General features: G+C 31.1%; 2 protein-coding genes across 6 annotated transcripts in view; one reads left to right on the top strand and one right to left on the bottom strand.

Moving 5' to 3' along the window:
• The window catches only part of LOC145286272 (AP-3 complex subunit mu-1-like), a 142,464-nt gene extending 136,553 nt beyond the window's left edge, over positions 1-5,911 (top strand). For all 4 annotated transcript variants that reach the window (XM_080135111.1, XM_080135109.1, XM_080135110.1 and 1 more), the window contains one exon: positions 5,702-5,911. In XM_080135111.1, coding sequence (XP_079991237.1) covers positions 5,702-5,767 — 66 coding nt within the window. In that variant the 3' untranslated portion in view covers positions 5,768-5,911. The remainder of the gene's footprint in view (positions 1-5,701) is intronic.
• Positions 5,912-24,068: 18,157 nt separating this feature from the next.
• LOC145286271 (whirlin-like) overlaps positions 24,069-25,605 on the bottom strand; it is a 31,899-nt gene continuing 30,362 nt past the window's right edge. For both annotated transcript variants that reach the window (XM_080135106.1, XM_080135107.1), the window contains exon 4: positions 24,069-25,020. In XM_080135106.1, the coding sequence (XP_079991232.1) occupies positions 24,820-25,020 (201 nt within the window). In that variant the 3' untranslated portion in view covers positions 24,069-24,819. The remainder of the gene's footprint in view (positions 25,021-25,605) is intronic.

Here is a 25,605-nt window from a genome sequence, read left to right as displayed (position 1 = left end):
TTAGTTAGCTCCTTATATCAAGTGGTTTCATGTCTTGTCTGGAGTGATTTCTAAAAAATATATATATACAAAAGCATGTAAGGTTTCTACATGATCTAAGAATGATTGAAATGCTATGAAACTCAACAAAAAACGTCTTGAATAGATATGCAACATATATAAGACAATTTGTTCTTATAAACAGATGTATGTTTTCGTGCCAACTATTTGCTTAAATTTATCTTAATTTTGAAACAATTTTAATAGAGCTGATTTAGTTAAAATCTTATCCGCAGTTTAAACAAGAAAAATATACTTTGTTTTAAGTATTCATACTTTTATCAAAAATAGTTTTGTAGGAGACTTTTTTTTAATAGAAATCACTCCAAACAAGCCACTCGCATTTGTAAGAAACTAAAAAAAAAAATACTAGTTGAAAGTTAAGAACTTGCACCAATAGATGTTAGATTAAATAGATTCTGACCCAGAAAACAACAATTCTTCCGTCTTTGTCAGAAACATTGCTAGTGGAATAGGAGGACTAAAGATCAAAATAAAGGAAGCGAGAATTGTGTGGCTGTTGGAATTAAACCCAAGATCCACTTTCTACTTCTTTTATTTACCAATTACAATTTAAGAGAATAATTTTAATTCTACAATTAGTCATTTAAGAATAAAGTTATTCTCTGATCATTATATATTATATAGATTATTAAAAAAATGTAATAAAATTAAGGAATTGACTAATAATACATCTAAGTTTATTTTTATTATTATTATTATTATTATTATTATTATTATTATTATTATTATTATTATTGTCAAGTAAAGTTTATAAATAAGTTATGTTTTAATGGCAGACAGATTTAAAATCAACACCAGTTGGCAAACTTCACTGCTCATCAAAAAGAAATATTTCTTTTTATTAAAAAAATCTTATATATATATTTATATATATGTATGGTGGTTGAGATAAATTTGGCACTTTTTAGAAGATATCTTGGCCAATGATTGATTAGTGTTTCAAAATTTAAAGTACATTTCTTTACAGATATTTTATCAAATATAGCTCGCTTTCAGTGTTCTCCATAAGATGTTTGAAGACCAGTTTTATTTGGTCATTAAGCTTGTGCCTATTATTGCACACGGTAGGGTTTGTATCTTTCTCAATTGATCCCAACACATAATAATCCATGGGGTTGCAATCGTCTAGGTTGGGAAGAGCATACATGATACTAGTTTTCCTAGGTGAAATAGCGGAATTGCAAAATGGGATTTTTGCATGACCTAACCAAAATATACGTTCCATTAACACTATCCTTTAGCTTAGACTCCCAATGGCTCACCTTGCATAAGGAAGAACATCGGCCAAACTGACCATCAGCCTTCAAAAAGGCCAACTCCTGTGTTCTACCCAGAGGGCTGGTTCTCACAGTCTTCCCATTTCCATCGCCTGAAATCTTATCACTTCTGATCAGGAATCTTAGATTCTGGTCTTTGTTAGTGGTCACCATTCGACCACCCAGAAGCTGACTACTTGAAATATCCACTGGAGATAACAGCTAGACAGTGTCCATTCATAGGAGCTTATCTGCAGATAAATCTTTGATATTACTTTTCTCAAATAGGTTGGCTTTAGCATGATTCCTCATCATATAGTGGCCAGACTCTAAATTTTCGATTTTTTTGTGCCACCTTCCTTTTTTTTCCTTTGGCGAAGCATCTATCACCTGCAACATCTGCCTCGTCCATATTTACAGCTAATAGAAGTAATGAAATAGTTTCAATTTCAGACACAGATAACATCTCAAAGACATGTTTATAACTTATGTGCGAGTTTTATTTCAGTTATTGATTTATTTATTCAGAAATCTATAAACCTCATGTTAGATTTGTGTCATTTGAAAATAGTTTCCTTTTAAATTATTCCAATAATTTATTGTAGTGAAATCTATACAGTGTTCAAATTGTTTTTCTTTAAATTATTATTTCTTGTCAATATTGGTATTCGTGTTTCTACTACATTTTGGTCAATGTGTTTGGCGTTCTTTGGGTGTATGGTCCATAATTATAATATGTTGTTCCCATCCTTCACTTAATGATAAAGTTTTTTAAACAGTTTCCTTAACAGATTTATTAAAATAAAACCGTGCAATTTCATGTAAAATGGATTATAACTTCTAAGTTACAATATCAGCATATTCATGTTTGGGAAATTTTGCTGGTTACAGTATAAGTAGTTACATACGCTCCTATTTTATTTACCTACACACAAAGACAGACTTAGACACCAGACTGGTTTTTAATGTGGAGAATATCCAGCTCCAAAAAAGAGACATTCAGGATTAGGATAAAGTAATATTGTCTTGGTTTAAAACAAGTTCTCCTCCAATGACCGAGAACAGAATAGATGAAGTGTATCATAACAGATACTACACTTTTAATTATTTATTTGCAAAAATAAATATCAAAATACAAATTTAATTGCACACGCATTTGGCACAATGCAATCAAGTAAGAGTGAGGATATTTATTATTTATAATTTAAGGATTTTTTTTTTCTATTTACTTGGGCAACATTGGGACACAGGTCCTACTGGTTTGTATATCTACCTACTTCAATCCCTTCACATAAAAGTTAGTGAATAAAACATGTGTCTTTTGTAGGCTCCAAACAAAATCATTTCAAGTTGTGAGGGGAAGCGATATATGCGAGTTTCATTGTTTTTTCAATTTGTTTTTTCTCTATTGAAAGCTATGAAACATTTTTTAAAACTTTATGGATTTATGGTGCCAAATCTCTTTAATCTTTGCTAACGTTTTACTTATATTTAAAACTTTCTTTTTTTAAAAAAAACAAAACTCTGACAAAAAATTAAAGTAGGTACAAAACTTACAAAAGAAAGAGAATTAATGTTGTGTTTTATCATCAATTGAAAATAAATATTTTCTTCACTTGAATAATTGGAGAACTATATCGATTCGTTTCACTTTTTTTCTGTTATTTTTGTTAAAATGATATCGAAAAAGAAGAATCAAATGTTTGGTTAGTGATTTATTTTTGTTTGAGAGTTTTTCTAAAGATTTGTTTTCTCAAACTGATATTTTGGTTCTTTTTTGGGGGGATTTTCTAGATTTTTTTGTTTTTTTACATCATAATTTTGTTTTTTATTTACTTTTATGGGTTTTGTTTTTTACCAGACTATTTTGCTTTTAGTTTTTAGTCAGTTTATTTTGTGTTTTTGTTTTATTTTGCATTTGTGTTTTGTTTTTACTTACTGTTTTGTGTTTTTTTTTTTCGCTTTGCAGTTTTTGTTTTATTTTTTGTGTTTTCTTACTTTGTGTTTTTTTTTTTTACTTTTTTGTTTTTTTACTTTGTGTTGTTTTTTTTACTTTTGTGTTTTTTCTTTTCTTTTTTTTTTTTACTTTTTTGTGTTTTTTATTTTTTTTTTTACTTTTCTGTTTGTTTTTTTTTAATTTTATTCCCCCCCCTCCCGTTTTTTATTATTTTGTTTTTACTTTTTTGTGTTTTATGTTTGGAGTTTGTTTTTACTTTTGTGTGTTTTTTACATTTTTCTTTTCTATTTTATTATGCTGTATTTTTATGAGGCTATGTTTTTTATTTTATTAAGCTGATCAAAAAAAATAAATGATTTCACTTTATTTAGTGTTACTCAGTTTCAGTAATTCCTTTGTATTAGGTATTATGTTTTCGTAACTTATGTTCAAATATTTTTCTCCACAGGATAACTTGTTTATTGATTTCCTTTCAGAATATTCATCCCAGGACAGGTAACATTAATTCTTTAAGAGTTTTTACATCACTTTTATGCCCTCTTACAACGATTAAAATTAAGCTTGTGTCTAGAATTCTTGAGTTTTGATCAAACTCCATTAGATGATTTTTATATTAGATAATGTTTAAAATTTAAAGTTTTATCCCAAAAAGTTTTAAAAACATAAATTGACAGTTGGTGAAATCTTGCTTCGTAAGCAAATTTAATTTAAATCTGCAATAGGAGGTTGTTCCCATTTTATATCCTCTAAACAATTTTTTAAAATATTTGAAAGAAAATGAAATTTGGGAAACATTTATTAATGTCTAATATCTATTATTTCACAAAATTCATAGATTTTCACGAACGGCTTTCACCTCCTTTTTATTCTTATTGCATGCCATCAGCTGGATAGCAGGCAAACGGAAGAGAGTTCCACAGGGGTGGACTTCTAAGAAAGAAACTTTGTTCATGGAATCCACTTTTAGGTTTAGGCACAGATAAAGAGTGGGGGAAATTATTGATAGTGGTTTCAGATAGACAAGTGCTTTTTATGAAAGTTGGGTGAGGGGGGACCATAGCTTGAAGCCCAAATGAGCACTTGTCATGAAAATAACGATAAAGCTGAACAAGCTTGCAACGTCTTTTCTGTGGGAAAGAGGTTGAAGAGAAGAGAAAAGAGCATCCCCTCACTCGGCTTTTAAGTCTATTTTGAACTTTGTCAAGGCAGGATAGGGTCTTTCTAGCAGCTCCTGTCCAGATGTGGCAACAATACTCCACCCTTAGATGCACTTGGCTCATATACAGGTAGAGAATTGCATCAACAGTGAGATATCTACTGGAGTAGTAGAATGATCCGACCATTTTTCCAGCAACCTTGGCAATGAATATGATGTACATGTTCGATTTCAAATCAAGAGTAAAGGTCACACCCAGAAGCTTGTCAAAACATGGAGCCTCCCCAAGACGAGAGCCATTCATTTCGATTGATACCAGACAGGGATCAGATAGAAGTATATGTTTTAGATACACCAAAAGTAACCAGCCATCTCTTTCTCCATTGTACCATGTACTCAAGATCGGAGGAGAGAGAATCAAATAGAACTTGGTCATTTATGGCCTTTGAAGTGTTGCCATAATAAATGTCTGCGAATGATCTTAGGAGGTGATTTAACTTATTTGTATTTTAAATATAGATTTTAATAACACAAAGTTTTTTTCCAATAACTCGATAATATAAAACTAGAGCTGTAATAAACATATTTTAATATTATTTCTTGTTTTGAAGGCTACTGTTTTTTTTTTAGTTAAGAGCACTGGAGATGGTCTCATTAAGACATTAAATTCCTCATACATTTTTAATATTACAGATATCTTGGTGGTAAGCTGAAACAATTGTGTGCTGCAAACAGAAACTTATTTTTGATGAATTTTCGAGAATTTTGTTTCTTTTATTTGATGTAGTTTATACATCATTAATATAACACACACACATGCACACACACATATCTATATATATATAGTTAAATTTTGCTACTATGCCACCCTCTATTATACCACGTTTGCCTGGTCCTGACGAAATTCAATACAAAATATATTTACTCTGCCACCCCATAATCTTGCTATTATGTCGTCGTGTTTATGAATTCAATTTTTTTCATTTTTCAGATTTAGTTCATAGGTGTTTTTATTTGAGAAAATAAGGCTGTTTTCACAAACCCTTGTTATTAATACGTTTGCTCAGTCCCAATGGATGGCATAGTAGCGAGATTTGACTGTATATATAAAATTTCCTTTGTATTTTTTTCTTCAAAAAGGACAGGATATTTTGAACCAGGATATAATCATTCTTTGAACCAGAAACAGATTTGTAAAATTGTTGATTGTTTATTTCACATGTTGTTTCCTTTATTTTTCATTCTATTTTTTTTTTTTTTATCTTTCAGAAATATAAACCATTCAAAGGTGTTAAATATGTCACAAAAGCTGGAAAATTTCAAGTGCGGACTTGATGATTAGAAAAAATTGTATTTGTTTCAATATATTTATATATTTTTTTCTTAAAATTATCAGCTCATGATGAATGACAAACTATATAGGAAAAAGTAATTTGTTATTTTCTGAAAAAAAAAAAAAAAAAAAAAGATGAGCAATTCAACACCTGATGATGCACCAGGTTTCTTAAGACACGTGCAGCAGCGGTAAGATAAATGGATGATTTCTGATTAAGAATATTCACTAAGTAGGATTAAGGAATGTGCTTACAATTTAGCCTGTTTCCTGTTTCTTTATTTTTTTCTCTTTCTCATTTTTTTCTCTTTCTTTTTTCTTTCATTTTTTTCTCTTTTTTTTTCTTTCATTTTTTTCTCTTTCTTTTTTCTTTCATTTTTCTCTTTCCTTTTTTCTTTTGTTTCTTTCTTTTGTTCTCTTTTTCTTTCTTTTTTCTTTCTTTTTTCCATTTCTTTTTTCTTATTTTCTCTGTTTTTTCCTTTCTCCTTTTTTCCTTTTTCTTTCTTTTCTCTTTTTCATTCTTTCTCTTTTTCTTTCTCTTTCTATTTTTCTTTTTTCTTTTCTTTTTCACTTTCTCTTTTTCTCTTTTCCCTCCCTTAGTTGTTCCTTCCATCCCTCCTATTTCTTTTCTATCCCCTTCTATATCCCTTTCTTTCTTTACCCTCCTTTTCTTCTTTCTTTTTCTTTCTTTTTCTTTCTTTCTCTTTCCATGTATCATTATCTCTTATTTCTCCCCTCCCATCTTTCTCTCTGTCTTTTTTTTTTCAAACTTCATCTTTCTCACATATACTATTTTCCTTTCAAAAACATCTTCTCTCTCTAATAACATATACGCACACACTTTCTCTCTTTCGCAAACACATTCCACTCCCCTTCCTCTTTTTTCTCTTTGACTCACTAATTCCCCACCTCTCTATTCTTGTTACAATCACAGTCACATATTTAAAGAATGTACATTTAACTTTTTGTCATTTTTTTTTCACTCATTAACATAAAATTAAAATTTTAAATAAATAGAAGATGAAAATTACCTCCTCCCACTCCTCTAAAAAAAAATCTATCTTTTATAAATCTTTAAGAATACACTTTAACTTGCAACCATAATTTTCATGACAAAAACTTATCTTTATTTTACAAAATATTTATAAATTTAGTGAGTAAGATTGTTGCTGGGAAATTCTTAAAACAAATTGTTGTGGTGTGCTCACTTTTATGCTTGCCATACATGCCACATAAAAATAAAGCATGTGAGATTATTTGCAAACTGTTATCCTCATCTTGATTGTTATGTTTACAATGTTCTGGCTGTTCTACACAAGGCCTTCAACAGATACTTCTTAATGTTTTGGGAATATGCGACTGAACATCTTTAATCTGTTGACGATCACAAAATGGATCTGAAGGGGGCTGGCGAGTGCAGCATCCAAAATATTATGATAAGAGTAAAAACTGGACCTTAGGTTAACTTTCAGCAGCTTCATAATCTTAGCCCCATCTTTCTCCTTATCTGGTTCATTAGTCTTTGCATTCCATGACCATTGTTTTTGATAACGGGGAAAGAATTGTGTTTTCTGCATCAGACATTTTGAATCTGTGCATATTTTTGGTCCTCTCATAGTAGTCATCATCATTCAACTAGTTGATAATTTTTCCTCATATTTTGTGAAGTGCTCGTCTGAGCTCTTATATATGGTCCCCCCTTGCCAAACTTTCACAAAAATCACTCCTCTAGCTGAAACCACTATCAGTAACTCCCCCATACTGTTTATCTGTGCCTAAACTTAAAAAAATTAGATTCCATGAACAAAGTTTTTTTCTTAGCGACACAGGGGTGTGGAACTCTGTTCTGTTTGCCTGCTTTCCAGCTGACTACACTATGGCCATCTTCAAGTCCAATGTAAACAAGTTCTTGATGAGCCGTTCCTCTTAAGTAATCCAATTTACCAAATTTCAACTTCTAACGATTACTATGATATTGTCCTTTTGACTACCGTACACTCATTAATCCTTATCCTTGAGTGGCCTCTGGGCATTGATAAGTGGTGACTCCTTTGTAAAAATATATTATAAATATTAAATATATCACAGTTTTTATTTGGAATGTGATTTTCATCTGCGTCTTTCTCTGTACAAGCACCTCTAATTAAGTCACTAATATTATCAAATACATTTTGTTTCCTCTTTTCCTTTTTGCTTTTTCCTCAGCAACTTTAATCCTTTGGGCCCTGACCTAATTAAGCAATAAAAGGCCAAAAAAGCAAAACTATTTTATAATATAGGGGTACATTTTTTGAGAGGCTATTGTGAGAAATTTAGATATAAGATATGTAGAGAAAAATATGTCTTACGTTCCATGACAGAAAATAGAAGTAAAATGCAGTAGAAAGAGAAGGGCTCATTGCAATTAAGCTTCTTTCTTTTTCCCTACTTGAAACCACTGTCTCCTTGCCACTTTCACTTCTTTGATTGCTGCTTTCTGATATTTCTTCCTCGCTTCATCCATACCATTCACTCTCTGCCTGTGTACCTTATCCAAAATGGACAAATTTAACTTATAACGGTCCTGTTACTCTCACTGCGCACACATTATTTCTCTCTTCCTTTTTCGGATTACAATCCAGACTTAGGTAAAAAAGTATATTTTAATACTAATTATAGGAGAAAGGTACAAAAAAACATTTCAAAGTTCAAAGACGGTCACCAAATGTCTGTCAGCCATTTTTTTTTTTTTTTTTTCATTCTAATCTAGCATATTTGAACTTTTTGATTGAAATAAAAAAAAAAAAAAAACCACTTTGAAATACTTTAAAACAATAAAAATAAGCAAGCAGGTAGAAAGTAACTTTTCTTGCCTTTTGATAACATTTATTTGAGTGCAAATCCAGAGTTCAGTTTAATTAACTCTTCGGATCTTGACCCAATTAACAAATGTTTTACCTTTCACGACAGAAAATAGAAGTAAAACGCAATAAGCAGTATTATTTTTCTGAGGAAAAAGCAAGAAAATTCTGACTCTAGAAGCAAACATAACTGATTTATTCTAGTCAAAGCATCTAACAATAAGATAAAATTAGATTCTCTCTTCATCTGTTTCACATTTTTCATCGCTTTCTGCTAATTCTTCCTCGTTTAATTCATCCCATTTACTCTCATTAGTTATCACTTCACTTTTGCTCCCACTTCTCTCCATTTGTTCATAGAAAACAGCAAAAAACAAAAGTCACACCAAAACCCTTAAAAGCACAATCAAAACAAAACAGATCCTATCGCAACAGGAAGCCAGATGTTGACAGAAATATAAGAAAAGCTTTGATTGGTTGGAATTAGCCAATCAGAGCAATTCTATTAGAAGTCTATGACAGATTGAAATATTGGCTGTGTCGTCTTTTTAGCTATTGCCGATATATCTTCTGTGCAAAGTAGAAAGGGTTAAAACAACATAAATAAAAGTATAACTTGTTGAGGTGAAGAGGAAAGAATTGGACTTAATGAATTGAGAGAAAAAAAGGAGCTTGTGCAGATTAGTATTTTTTTTTCACGTTCTCTCATCTCGTGTTGCATGCCTGAGGGAAGATTTGTCAAGTTAGCCGTGAGCGGCAATGTAGGCAATTTAATTTTAGAAGCATGTTTAAAAATAATTATTGAAATAGAACTCTTGTTGAACGAATTTTGATTTTCTTATTATAGTTTATAAATATTTTTAAATAGATTAAATTCAAGTTAAAAAATATATACTAATGTATATTCCCAAATCAGAAAAAACAAAATATGTGAACATGTTTTTTTTTTTTTTACACGCTTAAGGAAACCTAAATTTCTGCTGTCTTATTCTTTGTGAATCTTAAACTTAGATATTCTGAAAATTTTTATTGTTGGAAATGTTATTGAAGAACTGGTGCATTAAAAACGTTTGAATTTGGTACAGAAACAAACATTTTTCTGCAACTCATTCAAAATTTCACATCTTGATTGTTCATGATATGCAACAGAAGCTCACTTGTAATTAGTTTCATTTTGTATGCGTGTTCATGCACATTTGCACATATCTAAGGTTGGGGGAGAAAGAACCCTAGGAAAGTGTTTGATTATAAAGAAATCAATATAAGATTGTAATATTTATATATTTGTGTTACAGAAGATTAGAAAAACATTGGTATAGTCGGTTTCAAATATAACACCAAGCTACCAGTCTCTGCTTGTCTATGCTGGACTCTCTCCAGTCTCTGTTTATATCTGTCTCCCTGGAAATGATGTCCTGCACACTGCTTAGAATACTGCATTGATTACAGTTTTCAGTGTTATTTTATTATCTTTTTTTTTCATATAAAAAAAGTCTTCATACCATAGTGCTCATAACAAGTATATATATATATATGTATATGTTTTAAAAATAGTTGATAAGTGTGGTCCCAACAAGAGAAAAGTGTGTGTATATATATATATATAAAGTGTTACTGCCATTGTTTTGCAATGTAATATATTCAGTTATACATTACAAAAACTACAACTGATAATGCTTGGACACAGCAGCCTACAAAGAAAATGGCCACTGATGTCAAGTTTTATGTAAAAACTAAAATTGAAAGAAATCCTAACTTCACATGTAAATTATAAAGATAATTGTTTGGAAAGAAAATTTGCTTCGCATAAAAAGGGAGTACTTTTTTGTATTGAATGATAGTTTATCTCTTGATTATTTCCTTCTTGAACCCTCAATTGACTGCTAATAACGGTTCAATGTACATGGTAAATTACAGATTTTACACTTCCAATAATTGGCTGTTAACTGATGCTTGGCAATCTATTGAATTGTTTTTGAAATTGTCAGTCTGCATCATGACATATTGGAATATTGTTATTTTTTCAGTCCGCATGAAATCATTGTCATAAACATCATTTACAAGACTTGTTGGATGCATTCTAAGAACTCAGCAGCCATTTTCTTTCTAGACCGTTGTGTCTATACATTACCTTAAAATTTATAATTCTAATTTTCATATATTTGTTTAGTTCAATTTGTATCTTTCTTGTTAAGCTAGTTATTTAATTTCTTTATATTTTTCTTGGGAGGGGAGACATGTTTGCAAAGAAATAATTAATAAATTAAGAAGTTTGTTTATTGTTTTACGATTTTGTTGGATGCTAAACAAATACCAATTTATATATGTATGCAAATGCACACACGTATGCAAAACTATTTTTTATTGATAAAACTTGTGATGCTTTTATCTTCATATTGCATTTCAGCATCCTTTTTCAGACTTGCAAAACCAAAGAGAACAAAAATAAAGATGTGTTCACATCGGACCAAAACATAAAAAAAGAATGAAGTAATGAGAAATTGATTTTTAGTGACGTCTTAACACCTTTCATATGTGAAGATGTCTATTTTCTTGGGTTTTGCGTATCTGAAGAAATCTCTGTGCTTAATGCAAAATAAGGACAATACTCTCATTGGAATTTTCCACGCAGTTTACATAAAATACCAGAAGGTGCTAAACAAGTTTCATCATTATTTTTTGTACATGGAAACGATGGCCATTTTTTTTTTCAATGAAAAATATATTATTTCTCTTACTACAAAGATAATTCAATGAAAACTTAATTTAAAAAAATGATAACAATTTTTTGTTGTTACAAAGAAAATACAATGAAAAATTATTAAACAATTTTTATAAAATTTTAAGAAAATTCAAATCAAGAAAATCACTCATTGTAAGGTAAGTTTCATAAATTTTCATTTTTTAAATTAATGAATTAAATAATTTTTTCAATTTTTAAACAAATAACTGGAAAAAAATATTTTATGATTTTTTTTTTTCTATTTTTATAATTTCTTCTGTTCAAATCAAGGTAAATATTTATTTTTATTTTTTTGTTTTCTTTTTATAATAAACCACTCGTAGCCAATAAATCTTTTTTTAAATGACGTTGGCTGATGCAATTTCATTGGTTTAGTGTTTGGCACTTTTCAGCATGTTACGTAAACTTAGAAAATTCTGATAGCATTGTCTTTTCTGCTGCATAAGTACTAAAATCTCTTATATATCATAAATGATATAAAAACGTCATATAAACTAAAATATTTTTACATGAAAAGATTTTTTGTATTTTTTTTTTCATGCCATCTATAAATATAAAATCATGGTTGATGAATGATTAATATTGATTGATTGAATGAAAGATCAATAACATGTTACATATCTTAATGAATATTAAAAAATTTTTATTGTTAATGTTTTTGTCTTTATTTTTTAAATTATATTTGATTGAAATAATTATTGTTATAAGGATTGCTCCAGGAGAGACATCAAAGAGCCAGTGATTTTCTGCTATACTGCTGCAGGTGCAAAATAAAAAAATTAAAAAAAAACGTATGAAATGGATATTTTAAAGCATGATCAGAACATACAAGTTACTGAGTATACATGCAAATTAACAAATAAATCGGACATTTCAATGGGAAGAGAAATTAAAATTGAATGCTTTTTTCTCTGACATAAGACTGATCGGATTTCAACCATGATTGAACCTTTTTGAGTCAAAGGTTATATAAGATACAGGACTTCATTGGCTACAATATGGGTCAAGTATCATGTGTATAATGAACAGAACTGAAGTTATGCCAAAATTGTGACTTTAACTTTTGATCTAAATTTTCTAAAATGAGCTCCGGGTTCTTATCTAGAATTCTCACTATATTAAAAAACAAAAATAAAGAAAATTCTGTATGATGTACATACCCATGATGAAACAAAAATATCATATTCCAAAAATCATGTAAATTGATCAAATAGTCATATTTTTATAAAAAAATTTTAAAGTAATTAATGGGAATTCATAAGCGTTACAAAATAAATCTAACAACTATGAATTATTGTTGAGTCTTTTCCCTTTCTCTTTTTAAAGTATTTTTTCAAAATGGCGGATATCACTGTTACTCCTCAGATAGTAATGAAATTTTACTTTCTTACTTGGAAATAAAACTTGATCAATTTATGTGATTTTTGGAATATGGTATTTTCGTTTCGGCATGGGTAATTACATCATACAGATTTCTCTTTATTTTTGTTTTTTAATATAGGGAGAATTTTGGACAAAACTGAAATCTGTTCCAAGTTAAACCATCACTGATACTTTTAACCAACATTGGTGCTTGATTCAAGTGATGTGAATGCTAGGCTGTATACAAACATACTAATAAACCAACGAAATGGATTGTTATATAACCTCCTTGACATAGGCAATAATCGAAAAGTTGTCAGACACAGATACATTTCTCTTCAATCAATGTAATATTAAAATATTAATAATCTTCATTGTGAATTAATAAATTGTAATTAATTGTATAAAAGGTTCCATTTGGTTGGCTCTTAATTCAGGTTTTGTGGCTTTAAGAATCTTGTTTTTGTTAGAGTATTGGATCTATAAATGTTTGATGAATATTATGAATAGCAAATTGTGTACCTAGCATATAAAGAGCTCTCTAAGCTAAATTTAGTGCATTTCTCTAGGTTAGTTTCACTTAATGCTAAGATATCCGAGGTACTTACTAGAACAACAACATCATCTAAGTTAGGCATGATACACTTATCTTTGGTGTGCATTGCTGTCACCCCAGGAGGAAGCCTCTTCTGAAGGCAATACGCAATAAAGCCCACAAACAGTTTGCTGAAGACATGCCAACAAAACCCATAGATTACTGGAACCATGTCCTATAGTTTGATGAGACAAAATTTAATTTGTTTGGTTCTGATGGCCTTAAGCATGTGTGGCGGCGACCAGGTGAAGAGTACAAAGATAAGTGCGTCATACCTACAGTCAAGGATGGTGGTGGGAATGTTATGGTCTGAGGCTGCATGAGTGCTGCAGGTTTTGGAGAATTACATTTCATTGAGGGGAAACATGAACTCCAACATGTACTGTCAAACTCTGCAGCAGTGCATGATCCCCTCCCTCCAGAAACTGGGTCGCAGAGCAGTGTTCCAGCATGACAATGACTCAAAACACACACACAAGACAACCACTGCTTTACTGAAGACGCTGAGGGTAAAGATGATGGACTGGCCAAGCATGTCTCCAGACTTGAACCCAATAGACCATCTTTTGGGCATCCTCAGGCAGAAGGTGGAGGTGTGCAAAATCTCAGATATCTTCCAGCTCTGCAACGTCATAATTAAAAGTGGAAGAGCATTCCAGTGGCTACATGTGAAGCCCTGGTAAACTCCATGCCCAGGAGAGTAAAGGCAGTTTTGGATAATGATGGTGACCACACAAAATATTGACAGTTGACATGTTGTATGTTAAGATTGACAACTTTTCGTAGGGGTGTACTCACTTTTGTTGCCAAGGATTTAGCTTTTAATGGCTATTTTGAGGGTAAAATAAATTAACTATGTTATATATGCTGCAAACAGACTACTTTTCATTGTGTCAAAAAATGTGAGGGGTGTACTCACTTTTGTGATACACTGTGTGTGTATATATATATATATATATATTCAAAACGTTTACAAATTGAATAATTCTGTAAACTTCAAGCAAGTATAAATATTAATATTTATACTTGTATATGAATATCAATACTAATATTTATAGGACAATCCTAACCAGATAAAAACAGTTTAATATTCAAGATAGTGCATTGATATAAGAAACTGAATTTAAACTCTGTAAATTAGAATTTACAACAAATTTATTATTCAAAAAGGAATGCAAGTTGAAAACATAAAAAAATTTCCTTATTCAGTGGATTTCAAAGAATGTATCTTATCCTCAGGAGAAAGTAGTTAGCATAATAATATTCATAGGCAAGCTATAATTTCACTGTTAGCACATAAATTGAAAACTCCAAATTATTAAAGAAGTCATATTTGTATGAAAGGTGATTATAATGCAGAAATATATAGGTTAAAAGAATATTCCGAAGGAAGTCCAGATTCGATGAAGAAAGGTTGAAAAATGTGGTGCAATCCAAAGAAAATGTTGATTAGTCAGAGATATAGATGCACATGAAATAATCCAACAGAAATTGTAATAATCCAAATGGTTGAAATGTAAATTCTAAATGTGAAGATAGCATCTTAAAATTGCAGTACAAGGTTTTTCCATTGGAAAAAATATTAAGAGAAAATTCTATTATTGGCCTCCGATGATAGAGAGGAGAATCCCCTATGCTTCCAACTTTCAATGGCAGTTTAGAAAACTTTAAATATGGTATCAGATGTCTTCTTTTTTTTTTTTTTTGCGGGGGTGGGGTCTGATTGGATTTTTACAGGAATCTTGTATAGTGGTGTGTATATTGTGTATATGTAACGAGAATCAAAAACATGTATGTTATGTATCCGTGTATACAATAGGTCTCCTGTGCGTTATGAGTAAGTTACTGGAATCTGTGTTAAACAGAGAAGTAGTTCGCCTTAAATAATCCAATTCGCCAAATTTACACTACTAATGATTACTATGATATTGTCCCATTGACTACTGTACACTCTTTAACCGTTACCCTCGAGTGGCCTCTGGGCCTTGATAAGTGGTGACTACTATGTAAAAAAAAGGAAAAAAAAGCTGTTTGTGTATATTTATTGTCCATATAATGCATGTATACGTATATATATATGCCTCTCTCTCATATATATATATATATATATATATATATATATATATATATATATATATTTATTTTTGCATTTTCACCCCGAACAAAGCACGGTGTCACTTTCATGTAGGAGGCTACTGTCTGGGATATAATTGCAGGGATACTATGATGGGAGTTGAGCAGCAAGATGTCTGTTTACATTACACTTGAACTTCTGAATGTCAGATCAGTCGGGGAAGCAGGAACCCTGAAGGGAATTCCAAAGTTCAGCAGTTCTAGGAAATAAACTATTAGAGTAGAAGGTTTTCTTGCATCTGGGGATTACTACCGTGTAGGGGTGGGATATATTAGTCTTGGTATGATTTAATCGGAATCGGAAAAAATTTGTGCCTCTTTTCTAATGCTAAAAACGATTCCTTTAATAATGTGTTTTTTTTTATTAGATTTTGTTGGAATAAAATCTTTCACTGCTGATAGTCATAATAAAATAATAAATATTTATTGATTTTAAACTGCTAGTAAAGCCAAAATCTATAGATTATCCCTCCAACAAGTGTGTTTTTATGTTTGAGAAAATATATGCAAATTTTACTTGTGGTTTTACAGTAATCTGGAAAAATATATTTAAATATTTAGAGATTTATAAAGAATTGGAATTGGGAATCGGTAATTGTATTAGAAAAATGTTGGAATCGCTCCATCACTAATATATATATTTATAACAATCTATCTGTGATCGTCTAGTGTGAACTCATGTATGTATAATACGTGGGTGTCGGTGTTTACACATAAAATACAGTTTATTTAATACAGGGCAGTTCTTTTAACAAAACTTATATATATATATATAGTAAGTTATAAAATGTATATGGCGATTAAGCTACACTGAATATTCCACGTTTCATCCACTCTAGGATTCTTCAGGCTTATGCGCGAATTCACGACAGAATTCGCGCATAAGCCTGAAGAATCCTAGAGTGGATGAAACGTGGAATATTCAGTGTAGCTTAATCGCCATATACATTTTATAACTTACTAACTAGCTCTACCTACGTATTGAGCACTTTTGAAGTAAATACTTAAAGTTTACGCATAAATCTATACTTTCGTATATTAATTTTATGTGAGTAAATTAAGTAGTTATATATATATATATATATATATATTATTGTTTCGAGGTACATACATAAGGCACATACCTTCTTTCCTTTCCTTTCTCCTTGCATGTTTCCACGTAGCCAAAATTCTTCTCTCCGAAAGGAAAACCCCAAGATGGGAATTATGTTTTAATATATAAACGATTATTTCACAGGCTTGATTTCTTTTGGCGTACACAAGGCTTCTTAGTGTCTACATTTTGCTATCTTGTTCCCATTAACCTCCTGCCACATCAAGAGACTAAACCTGGAGCCTAATTCCATCTAGCTAACTCAGTCTCCAACTAATTTCTAACTGTTCTGTTCTGCCAACTCTGACGTCAATCCTATGCCACGCTTTGTTTCTGGTAAAACTTAAATGTATTTGTTTATTCTAAATTAGTTAAAAGAATTCATTCTACATTCCAATCTTGTGTATTATTTATGCCATTAAATTTCAACGTTCTTTTGTCTCCCTGAATATTTCATATTCTATCCCCCACTTTCACTTCAATTAGGTATCTCAGTATTTTCTGGGATACCAATATACAACAGCAAGTTTTGTAACTGAGTGCCTGTTAGTGCATACAAGAAAATCAGCAGCATCTGTAGGATAGTTGACTAGTGAAAATATTAGCAGCAGCAGCAGCTGTTAAAGCACATATACAAATTATTAAGTGTGCACAAGCTTGCATCGCAAAAAAATAATGTGGTCGAGGAGAGAAGCAAGTTGTGTACCAGGCAAGATGAATGTGTAAAATTGAGGGCAATAAAGTGCTGGCTAGGGTTGCGTGAAGTGGTGAGGAGAGAGAGAGAGACGTTTAAAAAGCATCGTTATAGGGCAGACACTTTTATAAAGCACATGTGTATGATGAGAAAAATAATGAAATGCATTGTTTTGGAAGAACCACAAATAAATGCGTTTCATTTACACTTTCAAAAAAAATGCTGAGTCGGATTTTTATTTCTTTCCTTTTTTATTTGGTTGTTCCTTTGCGATGGAATACCAGACAACATGTGGATCTGAGAGGTTTGAAATGTAACAACACAGTCAAAATGTAACGTCCATGTTACAGTTTTTTTTATGTTTTTGATTTGCTGTTCTTCTCATAATTCTTAATCACCTTTCTTTTATTCAGTTATGGAATACTGTGCTGGTTTTTATTACATAACTATTCAAAAAGTGACTGTGAGGCATCTTCCTGTCTCACGAATTCAAAAGACCTTGGTTGCTTCCCATCATCTTTTTTACTAACCTCACTTCTTATACTTTTGTTCTGCTAATGGACTATTTCCTCCCATTGTTATAGGTTTTCCTCTTTTTTTTTTAAATCACTTCCTAACACTCTGCAGGAAGACGTCCGTAGTATCCCAGTGAATTTAGGGTTGATAGAAAACCCTCAAGACTTATTGCATTCTTAACCCTTTACCACCAGAATTTACTCGAGCTGGTCATAGAGATAAGATTTAACAGTATTGATACGGATATTATTATGCAAACATTGTAGTAAGGAGGGGGGGGCAAACGTTAATACAAAGTACGTTTAAGGACAAACTTTGACTCAAAAGAATGGAATTTATGACCCAAATTAACCTTCTACTGCCAGAATTTTTCATGCGATAAATATTTTTTTTAATCATGATACCCACACGTGACGGAAGTTAGCGTAAAATTGACGCACAAAAATAAACCCCTCATTCACTTGTTGAACCATGCATAGACCTGTACTTTGAAGACCAATCGGGCTGACAAACCATAAGCGTAATGAATAGTTTTTTGAAAGGTGACTTGAAAGTACAATTTGGCAGTAAAGGGTTGAATAAAACATATTTCTTTCAACTTTAATATGGGTGTCACAGTGACTGGATGAATAATGATGTTGAATTGGAGTCTTAAGTCTAGTGTTCGAATCATTTGATCAGTGGTACAGTTATATTAGCCATATTGATGGTTCTTAGAGAACATGAAACATTTAGGTCTGTGGATAATAAATATTTATTTATAAAAAGAATAATTGTTATCAAAGAATATATATTTTTGATGAAGAGAGGATCACCACTCGAAATATTACAACTTAAATTATGATAACACCTATAATTTAGCATGTTGTTATGCTTCCTATAAGTATATCTTTTATTTATCAAATGTGAAAAAATTCATGGCTTATAGCCAAGAAACACAATTTATGTTACAAGAGCATACATGGCATACCCAAATGGTTATGTATATTGGATTAGAGTTACCCCAGTTCATAGTTTGACTAGTGGTACAGTAAACATGAAACATATATGTCTGTATAATTTATTATAAAAAGAATAATTATTAAAGCCACATAAAAATTCAGCACTTTGATAAAAATATGAAAAGTTTTTAATCAAATAATATTGCAAAAGTTATCTCCCTTGTCAGATGGAACATTTTCTGAGATTTGCTATATTGTTAAGTAAAATATAAAGTTTATTTCTCACATTCAAGATGATTGGGTGATCGAATGATTAAGCATGTTCGATTGGAGTTAAATTTTTTTTATCTATCTATCATATATATATATATAGTCAAACATGGACAGATTCTTTTGCTGTATCAAAGCTTTTCACTGTGACTCGACAAATACCTGCCTCAAGCTGGGATCGAACGTTTAGATTATATTTAGAACTGCTAAGGTAGTTGAAATCACAATGATAAACAGTGTCAAACGACTGAAGCTCCATTTGTTTACACAAAAAACATTGCATTTATGCACTAGTGGCAGTTTATTATTTCATATATCAGTATACTCAACCCAAGACAGGGAACATACTTTAGTCATTCATAGACAGACTGTTCAATATATATATATATATATATATATATATATATATATATATATATATATATATATATATATATGAAGTCAATCCATAGTTTGACTGGTGGTATAGTTATATAAGTCCTACTGATGATTCTTAGTGAACATGAAACATGAAACATATGTCTTTAGATAATAAAATTTTATTTATAAAAAATAAGTACATATATATATATATATATATATATATATATACAATATTAGTGTTGGGACGATTAATTGAATTGGAAAAATAGGAAGTTTTCAGGGTGTCAGAATTGGTATTGGAATTGAAAAAATTTGTGCATATTTTCTGATGCCAAAAACGATTATTTTGTCTTGTTTTATTCAACTGATTCTAACAATGATAAAAATAATAAATATTTATTGATTTTAAATTACCACTAAAACGAAAATCTATAGATCCACCCCGCCTTACAAGTGGGTTTCTATGCTTGAGAAAATACCTGCACATTTAACATGTGCTTTTATGATAATTAGAAAAAAATAACAATTTTATAATTAAATATTTAGGGATTTATACAGAACCGGAATTAAAATCAGTAATTGTATTGTAGTCGAGAAAAATATTGGAATCATCCCCTCACTAATATAAATATATATATATATATATATATATATATATATATATATATATATATATAGCATCAATTTGTAGGCAACCAGTTGAAAATAAACTGAATGAATATAAAAGGCACGGAAATGTAAAAGGTCATAAAAGTTGTCAATGCATAATTCAAAATTACTAGATTAATTGTACGGATATCATGTATAGATTTTTAAGCTTATCTGGAAAAAAAAACAATTTTAACAATGTAATAGGAATCGCATGATAAAAAAATTAAGTCAAAGACGTAAGTCTCTTGTTTTGGAACCGAAGATAAAAAGGTAACCTCAGAAACAATTAAATGTCACTTTAAACATAGCTTTTAGAGTTGCAGCTGGCTCTAATAACCTATAACTTTTCTCCATCTCTCTTAAACACTAGCTCAGTCTAATTACTGAACCAGTGGTGAGTATCAGACTATAAGAGCTTCAATGTATGGTCTCCGTAAAACACTCATAACAAAAATTCGTCTAGCTACCACCACTGTCAATAGTTTTGCTTTCTCACTCTCTCTACTTAAAACTAAGGAAACTTCAATGAATAAAGTTTATTTCTTAGAACTTCCCATTTGTGGAACATTATAGCACAGGCTTGCTTCCCAGCTAATTATAATATGGATGCTTTCAAGTCCAATCTAAACAAATTCTTGTTGAGTCGTCCTCTTATGAATCAAGACTGTTTTACCTCACCGTCCACCTCATACTTATTTAACCTTTATCCTCGAGTGGCATTTGACCTTTGATAAGTAGTGACACTCTAATAAAAAAGAACTTTTCCCTCTCTCTCTCTCTGTCTCTCTCTCTCTCTCTCTCTATCAAAAATCAAACAAAACTTTCATAACAAAGTTTCTTTCCTAAACCATCCCATCTGAGAAATAAGATACCATTAGGCTGCTTCTCAACCGGCTACATCTTGGTTGTCTTCAAGTCTAATGTAAACAAATACTTGTTAAGCTATCCTCTTAGATAATCAATTTTTCTGTAGTAATCTTTTGCCCATTCCATCCATTATTTCCAAGCTTCTCATGATGGTGACCATCATTCAGCTGACAATCTCTCTCATCCTTGTCCTCGAGTGGCCTCTCGGCCATGATAAGCGATGACTTTGTAGTAAAAAAAAGCATAAAATACAAAACACAGATTGTAATAAATGATGCTTAAAATGAGTTTGATAGAAAAACAGGAGTGCTGAGTAAAAAGTTTCAATGGAATGATTAAAGAGGAAAACTATGAAAAGAAATGTAAATATATATATATGTTTTATTTTTTTATTACCGTTTTATCTGTTTGGTTACATAGGTTTCGGATGTTGGACCATGTTTATGATACAGCAGCCTCGTCAGACCTTACAGAAAACAGGTTTTCTGTAAAGTCTGACGAGGCTGTTTGATCGTAAACATGGTCCAACATTCGAAACATATGTAACCAAACAGATAAAACGGTAATAAAAAATATAAAACACATATTTGCTCTGCAATAGTATTGAGCACTCTCTTCAGGTTTTTACTAACTACCAGTTTTACCATATATGTATACACCATTGTCACTGCTGATTTTGTATAATTAGACTGGACCAGTGTTCAAGAGAGTTGGAGAAACTTACATGATCATAGTTTATTAGAAAATTAGCTGCAAAAAACTTGTGTTGTTTCTTTGACTCACATAAAGAAAAGGTATAGAAAAATACAATTTTTGAAGAATTAAAGATGAAAAATAAGTTTGGATTATTCTAACTACTCTTGGATGGTATTCTCGCTGTGTTTCAGCCGACGTAACCTCCGATCGTAACAACCCTTTTTCTCTACCATGGTCTAACCTGTCTTTCTTTCTCCCCTTTCTTTCTTCTACTTTCCCTTTTTTCTTCTGCCCTTTTCTTTCTTCCTTTCTTTCTTCTACTCTTTCTTTCTTTTTTCTGCACCGTTTTCTTTCTTTCTTTTTCCTAGTAATCCAAGGAGATCTATTATTAAATATAAAATTATTATCTTATATATATACTAGCATGGATGCCCGGCGTTGCCCAGGTGTTTGGAGGTGTGTGTGTTGAGCAAAAATAAAAAGTGGTAGTAAGAAGTCAGGCTCGAACCCGTACCGCGAAAGAGGAAAAGAACGGGAAAAAACATGGAAGTGATGTAGGTTAAAATTAAGGCTAGTTAATTGAAAAGAGGAGATGACTTTCGAAAATATCGGCGAAATAAGCGACCCCTCCCTGTAGAAAAGTGCCCAGTTGAGAGTGAAGAAATAAATGTTTTTAGCCAACTTTTCGGTATTTGTCATCTGAAGTGTCGAGCTTAAAAACGATACAAATCTTGTGAAAATCTGTCGAAAGTTTTAGGCAGACATGCAAACATACATACATACACTTATATATTGGTAGTTCAAATTTTCGACTCAAACCATTTAAAAAGCCTGAATACCCTTCATGTAAAATTTCAAATGTTTAGACCAGAAATTGTCTGAGTAATTTGGTAGAGACTGCAGAGGTCAAATTTTTTAAAATTTTGACCCCTATTATGACCTCTTAACACTTATTGTTTTGGGCTCAAATCAAGTTATTAAGTTAGATTCATGTCCAAGTAACCTATATCTAAAATTTCAAGTGTTTAGACCCAAAATTGGCAGAGGAGTTTGGTAGAGTTCTCAAAGGTCAAATGGTTAAACTTTGACCCCGTAACAGCCAAATTTCTGGCCGAAAACAGATTAAAAAGATTTTTCCAAATCTCCATACCCTGTATATCAAATTTCGAGTCTGTAGATTGAAAATTGGCAGTTATTGTGTAGGGAAATGTACACAGACACACACACACACACAGGCACTCTCACTTTTATAGATTATATATATATATATATATATATATATATATATATATATAAAATTTTCGTATTGAGAATACTGGATTTCTCCATATCTTTTCATTTATGTTTTTTTTTTGCATTTATGATTAGTTTTCATGCAATATTGTTTCAATCAATGCCATTACCAACAAATTCAGAGCTTCGCTATAATATTCATTTGCTAATATCTTTCCTATGATGAGAAGAACGCATGTCTTTGAAACTTTACGGATTAGGGAAATTTCATTATACCTTTTTGAGTATCCTGTCGAACAATAAATTCATGTAAAATATATATTTACAATTTTTTTATTTATATATATACTAGCAAAAGTACCCGTCGTTAACTGGGTTCAAAAACAGCCTACAGAAAATGGACTCTGATTTATGAAAGTATGATAGCTTATGAAAAGGAAGGGTTGTAAAGAGATAGCTTCGAATTTGGGGGTATCGAAACCAAAGCAAAATATGATGAAAGTAAAAATAAAATAGATAAACCCCATAATTTATTATACCATACCTGTTCACACTGAAACACTTACCACAATATTCTGTGGATCTATATTAAAAAACCTTGTTAAACTTTGTGACATATTTCCATTCTATGGAGGTCAGGCGCGAACCAACACCCCATAATTTTATTATAGCGTATTTCTTCAAACTGAAACATAATTATTAAAGTATACTTACGCAGATAGATATGAAAAGGCTTTATTAAAATGTGTGCCTATTTCCATTCTATGGAGGCCAGGCGCGAACGCAAACCCCACAATTTTATTATACCATCCCTATTTAAGTTAAAACATACTTATCAAAGTATTTTTATGTACATCTATATCAAAAACACTTGTAAACGTTTATTTTTCATTTTTAAATTTTTTATTTCCATACTTTGTGGACCAGGTGCGTACGCTGACCCCACAATTTTAATGAATCATCATCATGCCAGATCAAACATACCCATTCCTGTGTCTCGATACATCTTCTATCATTATATAGGATCAGTTTTCTATAATAGTCAACCATATAGGAGCCTATTCGTGACCAGACACACACACAGACGTTCAGCTTTATATTATACATATATATATATAGTCCTGGTCAAAGTTATAAGACCACTTAAGAAAGTAAGCGTTTACGCATATTATCGAATTTTTAATCAAACAAATGGCTGAAACCATTGCCAAAAGGAAAAATATGATGGAAAATGATTTCCAATGGAATATGATTTTGACCAGGACGGTATATATATATATATATATATATATATATATATATATATATATATTTGTTGTTGTTTTTTTTTGTCTGGAGTTTGATCCAAAAAAACAGTCAAGCTATGCTGATGAGAGTTAGTGAACTCGAAACACACGTGTACGTAGATTACTGTTTTAAAAATTATAAATAAATAAAAATGTTATATATATATATATATATATATATATATATATATATATACATATATACTACTCACCGATTTACCCTTATATTACCTACTTTTAATATTTCTTAAATTTATCCCTCCTCTTTCATATATATATAGTAATAAGTAGTAAGATCTAAAACAAGAATAGGTTTAGGGCACCTAAAATTCATACTAGAATGACCATCAAGGACCCATGGTGCAACGGATACAAGTGTTAAGTAGTAATTAGTTTTCTGGAGGTTGACGGTCCAATCTTCAGTACGGATCAAACTAAGAATACAATTATGACATATTCAGGACTTCTGTGGCTGACAGAAAGAGAGGAAGCTATCCCAATGATTTAAAAAAAGGGTTCCATTCAAAATTTTATTCAGACTCCAGAGTTCGACAAGACGCACCGGAAAAAGGTCGGAAATACATCAGCTAAAACGTTGTGAAAATAGCATCCAAGATGAGAACAGTAGTCCAAATAATGTATATAATATTTCTCATCTAAAAAATTTCGGAAAAATAAAAACTTAAATATCATTGTCTTTTGAATTGTGATAATTTGACTTGAGTGTCTTGTGTTTCAGTTTGATTTGTTTCAACTCTTGAGGTATGATGGTCATTTATTGGGCATTTTTATCTCCCATCCGGGTTCTGTGATGAGAAATGTTAGGTCGTCACTGGTCTCGTCCAGGAAGGCATTGGCTATCGAGGCAGCTACATCGCTGTGTTGTAATCCAATGAGAGGCGAGTCGTTCACCTCCAGAAGTATACTCCCCACCTGCAATGCTGTTTGTGAGTGATAAGCCGATCCATTACTCTGTAGAAAATTATAAAATAAAAATTAAACAGCTAAAAAAATAATAAATATATATATTAGTGTTAGGACGATTAATCAGGATCGGAATTGGGAATTGGAAAAATCAGAACTTTTTGGGGTATCGGAATCGGTATCAGAATCGGAAAAATTTACATTTATTTTCCGATGCCAAAACGATTCCTTTATTTCTTGTTTATTTGATTTTGTTTAAAACAAAATCTTCTGCGGCTGGTAGTAATTATAAAACAATACATATTGATTTCATAATTACAAGTCAAACTAAAATCTGTAGATGGTCCTGGATATGATCTTAAACTATATCCGTGGGCTTTGGGGAGTGTGGAGCCACCCTTTAATTGCCATTGCTCCCAGGTCCACTCTGACCTGAAGTGGTAGTACCTGTTAGGGTCCCAACTATGGGTTAACAGGAAACTGACTTAAAAAAAAAAAAATATACTCTATTAAATTTTTTTTTTCAAAATCACTGGATTCGGCATTAAGTAACCTGAAATGAAAACAAAAACGAATAAAATCTGTAGATTACCCCCCCCCATGTGCATTTTCACGTTAAAGAAAATATCTGCA

Source organism: Euprymna scolopes, chromosome 10 (assembly GCF_053919585.1).
Source record: "Euprymna scolopes isolate OS-2025 chromosome 10, ASM5391958v1, whole genome shotgun sequence".
NCBI classification, from domain to species: domain Eukaryota; kingdom Metazoa; phylum Mollusca; class Cephalopoda; order Sepiida; family Sepiolidae; genus Euprymna; species Euprymna scolopes.
Note: the sequence above shows the minus strand (reverse complement) of the source record. Positions and strands in the feature narration are given on the sequence as shown.